This window comes from Sprattus sprattus (genome assembly GCF_963457725.1).
Source record: "Sprattus sprattus genome assembly, chromosome: 3".
NCBI classification, from domain to species: Eukaryota; Metazoa; Chordata; class Actinopteri; order Clupeiformes; family Clupeidae; genus Sprattus; species Sprattus sprattus.
Window position 1 is genome coordinate 27,943,494 of NC_137922.1, and position 7,500 is coordinate 27,950,993.

General features: G+C 42.7%; 1 protein-coding gene across 1 annotated transcript in view; it reads left to right on the top strand.

Annotated features, from left to right (window-relative positions):
- Positions 1-5,404: 5,404 nt before the first annotated feature.
- LOC308361429 (rap guanine nucleotide exchange factor 4-like) overlaps positions 5,405-7,500 on the top strand; it is a gene marked incomplete at both ends in the record, with an annotated part of 45,490 nt that continues 43,394 nt past the window's right edge. The window contains one exon of the mRNA XM_080833773.1: positions 5,405-5,472. Coding sequence (XP_080689899.1) covers positions 5,405-5,472 — 68 coding nt within the window. The remainder of the gene's footprint in view (positions 5,473-7,500) is intronic.

The following is a 7,500-nucleotide window of genomic DNA, read 5'->3' on the forward strand; positions in this document are numbered from 1 at the left end:
TTCTAGAATTAAGCATTGCCATCTTAAAATATTCCCCTTTTGTGACCTACAATTAGTTTAATACTCTAGATATAAGACCAGACAAGTTTGTTTTTCCACCATTCATTAAACATCTGCATTTCCTGACCTCACTCTGAAAACTGTTGCAGTAAACTGAAAATTAAGCCAAAAATTGTGGACTGTTGTGCATCACACAACACCCAAGCATTTGGGCAGCACACCAGAGGGAGGGTGAGAGCGAGCGAGAGCAAGAGCCAAGTAAACAACCCATTTCCTGACCTCACTCTGAAAACAAAAGCAGTTAACTTTTGAACTTGATAAAAACTTGACCATCAAAGCATTTTGTATATCGGGGATCAATCCATTGAACACAGAAAGTTTAATACACATATACAACAATAAATCACAATGTATATCGGGGATCAATCCATTGAACACAGAAAGTTTAATACACATATACACCAATAAATCACAAAAGTCGAGGAGTTACAATTTAACGTTTTTATTGTGGCTACAACACAATTAGGCCTTTTCAGTTCAAATACACTACACAGATAAAGGGACAGTATGCCAGGACTTCGCACTGACCGACAGTACACACTGCCACAGGCAACACTTGCACTGGCAAACGCATACAGTGGCAGGTGACAGCCACTAGTGATGGGATTTTCGGCTCCTTTGCGAGATGCGGCTCTATTGGCTCTTCTTACTGTGGAGAGCCGGCTCTTTCGGCTCCCAAACGGCTCCCCATACACATGTTTTACATTATTAATTAATTAATAGCTTAAACCGAATTTTATAACATTTTGTTTCATTATTGACATTGTTAAGCACTTATGAGTAAAAATGCAGCATTACAATGCTTTATGAATAAAACCTTTATTATAGCCAATTAAATTATCACAAAATAGCACCACTTCCAAAAAAATAACTTGAAAAAATGTAACAGTAAAATATAAATACAAACACCCACCACAATACAAAAAAGTAGGCAATCTACGAGTCTGACGTAGCATTAAAATGAGTCCAGATTTTGCTCTGTTTTCTGTCACCACTCATTATCACACAGGCCTATTCAATTGTCCCTTGCGCGACTTTTCACGTCTTGCGTGCGTCGGCCTCTTTTTCTACACTTGCGTCATTTTTTACGTAAGGTCTTACGCGAGCCTCGCAGCCTGCATTCTACTATCAACGAATGTTACGAGATGAGGTTACTAAAATATTCTGCATGTCTACTCAATTTTACAGTGCTTCCCAAGTAAAGGTTTGAAAAGAAATTCAAGCTTCAGACTTTCTGTTAGGGAACCTGTTATCTATCTGCAGAGCAAATGCCAGGCTCATACAAAAACATTAACGTGAATTAATTGATGCTAATACCTAGCGCGGTCTCTATAGGATTTCCCATATACGTTAGCATTAAGCTAACGTATTTTCTACCACAGTAAAACATGCAATACTATGTGATTGTTTTAAAAAAAGAATGTTACGTGATGAGATTACTAGTCTGCATGTCTGCTCAGTTTAACAGTGCTACCCAAGCAAAGGTTTTAAAATAACTTCAAGCTTCAGACTTTCTGTTAGGGAAACAGCTTTCTATCTGCCAAGCAAATGGCAGGCTTATGACAACACGCGCAAGCATGAACTGTGCACTGAGTACATTTTGCGTTACAGAGACAGCGAGGCACCGCCGGAGAAAAAGAACTTAAAACAGAGCACAAGCACAGCGACAGGGAGGCGGAGAGAGCGAAAAACTGAAGAAAAAAAAACGGCTCCCAAATAGGATCTTAAAACGGCTCCCATCGTAGAGCCGGTTCCAATCGTTCACTTCAAAGAGCCGGCTCTTTGAGCCAGATCGTTCGCGACCGACACATCACTAACAGCCACTGTATGATCACAAAGCCAACTACAGACCACAGGTTGGTGGGCCACAGAGAGGATGCTGTAGACTATATAATTAATACTAGGTTAAAGTTTTAAGCACCCTGCTAACACTATTACATTTACTACTACTATATTTAGGCACGTTATAACTTCCACTAAATAGACCAATACCAAATATATTTCTCCATCACTCCCACTTAGGTTAACTTTTGTAAGCACAATACTTTTAAACCTCACCTAGTAAGCTACTACTATCAATTCCCCAACCAGTAAGTTACTGAGATAAACCAAGACCACAATGAAATACATTTAACAATTTACTTTAAATAGGAATTAGAAAAGATTATAACTTTACAAATACAGATAATATAACACACTTATTTTCGTTTGACTGCGTCCAGTCACTTACCTCAGATGGCATTTAACATTTAGCAACACATTTGCAACGCTTAGCATGCTACTAGCCCACCCACCAGTATGACCTATTATAGCATGCTATTAGCATCTACCCAAACACAGCCTCCGGTTAGCATACACACATTCAATAAAACTGTACAACCTATAATATCTAAGCCGGCAGTTAACAAACTAAAATATACACAGTAATGAGGGGTACCCAACCAACTTTTAGAGGAACGGTGCAGTACTGATTTGAAGCTGGGGAGCGGAGGAGCCTTAAACACAATGGCTACTTCGCCAAAGCGCCAAACAAAATCATCTCTTAACTGTCGTCCTCACTGTGTTGGCGAGGGGGAGTGAAGAAGCCGTTGCGCCAGTCCACAGCCTAGTCGGGCACTGACGATACGGGAACCGTTGTGTGAATGACTGCCCGGGTTGGCCAGTCTCTCCAACAGTCTTCCAAACTTTGTGCTACTCTTTAGCTGCCGTAGCTGTTGCTGTAGCTTCCTTTGCAGCTTTCACAAATCTGTCCGAGTTCCGTCATACAAACGCATCACAACACTTGGAGATATCTATATGTATAATAATGAGTAACTAGCCGTTGCTCTATTACTCTATACGATATCCCGTCGGTATGTTAATAATGAGTCACTATTCGTTCCTCTATTAAATTAACTTTATCCCGTCAGTATGGTAATTATCCTCTCAATCTTGAAGCTCCGTTTCCAACTCTCTCGTTCACTCTCCCAACCGTCGTCTTTATCCCCTCGAACCTTGACCTCTCACCCTTGAAGCTCATTGGTTTCTTAAACATTTAAACAAAATACAATTTTAAACATGAACACATTAGATGCACAATTTTAACATTATAATCAACAACCATAAAAATATAATAACTTCAGAATCCAACTTAATTTCCCATAGGGCTACATCCTCCCCTTACTAAATGTCTATATGTCCTCATAGACATAAAACACCCACTTTTTACCTTTTAATTATTATATAAAAGTAACTTTTCATTATCAGAACTGAGTATCTAATTAGGAACTAAAGAGAATCTAGTGTTCACCTAGTTTTATAATGATGCCTCTATGAACTATTGTTAATGATTGCTCACTAGCTTTTCCAAGTTCATCATAGGTAAGCCTCAATACTGGTTTTACTTGTCTTTTTTCCTGTATCCTTGGTCTAAGTACTCTATGTGTTTTTATTTTAGAACTCATTCTTTCTTGGAGTGACACATATTTGAGTTATGAAATAGAAGTTCCCAACCAAGCTCAGGGCAATGTTTTCGTTGATGCTGGTAACCTTCTTGATTATACACTTTATTATTATTTTACATTTAAAAATAACAAGTACATTGCAGTTAAGTATGATCTCTCTGATACATTAGCACATTACATACTTGACTAGAATATTTGATCTCTGACTTGGGCTAGGGTAGTGTTCAGCCCCCCCCCCCCCCCCCCCCCCCCCCCTCAGGGGTGTTGAGAGGGATTCAGTTGATAAGGGGCAGTGCTTGCCATTGGGGGGCATTAGTCTATTTTACTTTTTAAAACTAGGGGGGCATTGGGAGGCTTATGATGAGGTCAAGGGGGCGTTGGAAGGCTTATGATGAGGCCAAGGGGGCATTTATTCAAAAACGTTTGAGAACTGTTGAGCTAACTGTTGAACTGTTGAGCAATGTTGATTCTGAATATCTTATTGATAATGCACATTTTTTTATTTGACTGTGGAAAAAACAAGGCCTAGAGCTAGGATAATGTTGATTCTGAATATTGATAATTCACCTTTTTTTGACTGTAAAAATAACAATGTTAACTGGATGATTAAATACATTAAAAATGGGAAAGAACCTTTGACCTTTGAATGTGTGTTACACTGACTCAGTCATTTTATAATCTTTAGTACATAGTTAGATTTTGGAATCTGCATACAAAATGGATTCTTTGCTTGGAATGTTTTGACCTTTGACCTTTGAATGTGTGTTTACACAGAATCAGTCATTATAATTTTTGGTACATGGTTAGATATTGGAATCTGTATACAGAACACTGGATGAGGAAGAGAACTCGCACACCAAGTTGCCGATGCAGGAAAGGTGTTAAATCCATCAACTTAAACAAAAATAAAATAAAGTGCTACCAAGTGGGGTGCATTGCAAACGTTTCGGTCCTCAGACCTTCATCAGTGCAAAAAAAAAAAATCTATACAAAAATGGCGCATTGCGCAGATGCTGATTACCTTGTAAAGACTGAAAGATTTTAGTAAAGTCAATCTATTCTCAAAACAAGCATATGTTGCTCTTGTTTTTGTTCTTGAAACAAGATGGATCACATTTGACAAATCTTACTTGATTGAAAAAACTTGTTTTATTTTGAAATAAGCTTGAAATAAGACTTTTTCAAGATTTTTTGTCTATACAAGATTTCCAAGATGTGTTGTCTTAAAACAAGCCTTTCTAGCTAAATATAGTTTTGCTTTTTGGGCGATTATGCCTTATAATAAGAGCGGGTAGATTTTTTTCACTTGAAAATAGACAAAAAAGCTTACCAAGAATTTTATTTTTTGCAGTGCACACACACACACTGGCAGTGTCCTAAGGTATGCTGTTCCATTTACCTACTGCACTAATGTAATTAATGTAAGTGATGTGATTTCAATATGCAGAGCAAAGGGACGATCTTTCTCGTTGCCTGAACTGATCTCTTCAGACTACTGCACACAATTCAGCTTCAGAAACACACACCACAATCTCCCCCATCTTCGGGCCTGACGACAGTGAGCATCTTTCAACACTCCTCGCGTTTCTTGGCTGCCCAGTCTTACTATAACAGTGTGTATCTTACAACTCGATCTCGTCCAGTCGATCCGGCTAATGTGTGTGAGCGCAATGGATTGTTACCGGGAACGAGCTTGAAGGCAGAGCACCGCTGTCGCCAGCCTCTAACACACACACACACTCTGTCGCCAGCCATTTGATGGGCAGCGCGCAAGGAGAGGGGAGAGGGGGGGCGCGTGGGAGGGGAGGGAAGCCCATTAACAAGTGCGAGCTGACGCGAGCGAGGCTGTGCCGGCTGCATCCACTGGCGGCAGCGAAGGACCAACACTAGTCTAGCCGAAGATGGTCGCGGTCCACACCTCCGGTCAGCCGGCTGCTTCCACAGAATGGATCGTCTGCTTGGACAAGAGGTGAGCACGAGCCCGAAATGTTTTTCGCCTTTGAAGGATGTGACTTCATTGTCTGCGCGCTTGACGCCAAAAGCCTCTCTCCCGGAACAATGTGCTGATAGCTACGAGTCGCGTTGAATGCCTGACGCTATTGTACGCCCGGTGTTGCTGCCGTATGCAGGTGTCATTTACTGTCCTCGAACCACTACGAAATCCGAGCCGGTTTTAACGGTCGAGGCGGCACGGCTTTTTTGTGTTAACAGATATGAAGGTTATGGTAGTGAACGCGTTTTCATTTTGAAGGTGGCAGCGGCTTGTTCTGGGTTTATCTGGCTTGTAGAACATGTGGAGAGGTTAGTGTGTGTGTGTATGTGTATTTATTTGGCGTGTAGACTGCTCGGTGGGATCGCACCGTAGCCTCTGCTTGGCTGTATAGTCAAGCGAAGGAAATCAAACTGACAGAAATATTTATGAGGAGGGTCAAATCATCTCGGAGGCGAGAGGCCAGAAATCACTATGCTGGGTCACGAGTGATGCTGTGCGTGTGTGTGTGTGTGTGTGTGTGTGTGTGTGTGTGTGTGTGTATGTGTGTGTAGAGGGGTGGGGGACAGTAGGTTTGTCCGTGTGTGTGCGCTGTAATGTGTGTGGCGTACTCTCGTGTGTGTACATGAAGCGTGAGGTGAAGTGATTTCTCAGGGCAAATCTGTGCGAACTGTAGAATGAAATGCCACCACATGTTCGACCTCTCCGCAGGTTAAACCTCACACACAAACAAACTCACACACACACACACACACACACACACACACACACACATACACACACACACACACACACACACACACACACACACACACACACACACACACACACACACACACACACACTAACCTCTCCGCAGGTTAAACCTCAGACTGAAGCTCAGACAGGTGAGTTAGGGAGCAAAGGAATCTTTCTTCATAAATTAAAAACATGTCAATCAATGTATGTGCCCACAAAATCCCCCCACACAGGCTCTCACTCTCTTCCTCTTTCTCGCTTTGTCTCACTCTCATACACACACACACACACACACACACACACACACACACACTGTCTCTTCTTTCTTCCTACACCTCCCAACATCCTCCCAGGTTACCATAGTGATGTGAAACCTGATCTCGCCGTCGGTTCATGGTCCTCTTGTCGTTGTGAGAGGGTCTTACTGTAATCTATGTGTGTGTGTGTGTGTCTGTGTGTGTATGTGTGTGTGTGTGTGTGTGTCTGTGTGAGAGGCACAGTGTTCTTACTGTAATGGAGTCTTAAACTCTCTGAGGGCTGCCTCCTCTCCTGGTTAAATCAATAGCTATGACTCCTTTTTTCTACCTCTCCTCTCTTCTCCTTCCTCCCCTCTCCTCTCTTCTCCCTTCCTCTCCTCTCCTCTCCTCTATTTACCCTTGCTCTCCTCTCCCATCCTCTCCTCTCCTCTACCACCATCTCCTCTCCTCTCTTCTCCTATTCCCTCCTCTCTTCTCTTCTCCCATCCTTTCCTCTCCTCTCCTCTCCTCTCTTATCTTTTCCTCTTCTCTCCTCTCCTCTCCCCCCTTCTCTCCCCTCCCCTCATCTCCTCTCCTCTCTTCTCCCCTTCTCTCTTCTCTTCTCCCCTCCTCTCCTCTCTTCTCCCATCCTCTCCTCCCCTCATCTCCTCTCCTCTCCCCTCCTCTCTTCTCATTTGTTCTCTTCTCTTCTCACCTCACCTCCACTTTTCTCCCCTCCCCTCCTCTCTTCTCTTCTCTCCTCCTCTCCTTTCTTATCCAATCCTTTCCTTTCCTCTCCTCACCTCCACTCTTCTCCCCTCCTCTCCTCTTCTCTCTTCTCCTTCGTCTCCTCTCACCTCCACTCCTCCCCCTGGCTCTCACATCTTCGGCTTGTAGCGCAGAGGCGCCTCACCCGAGATCAATGCACTCACACACACACACACTCACACACACACACACACACACACACACACACACACACACACACACACACACAAATACACACACACACACTCACCTCTGCAGAGGCCGT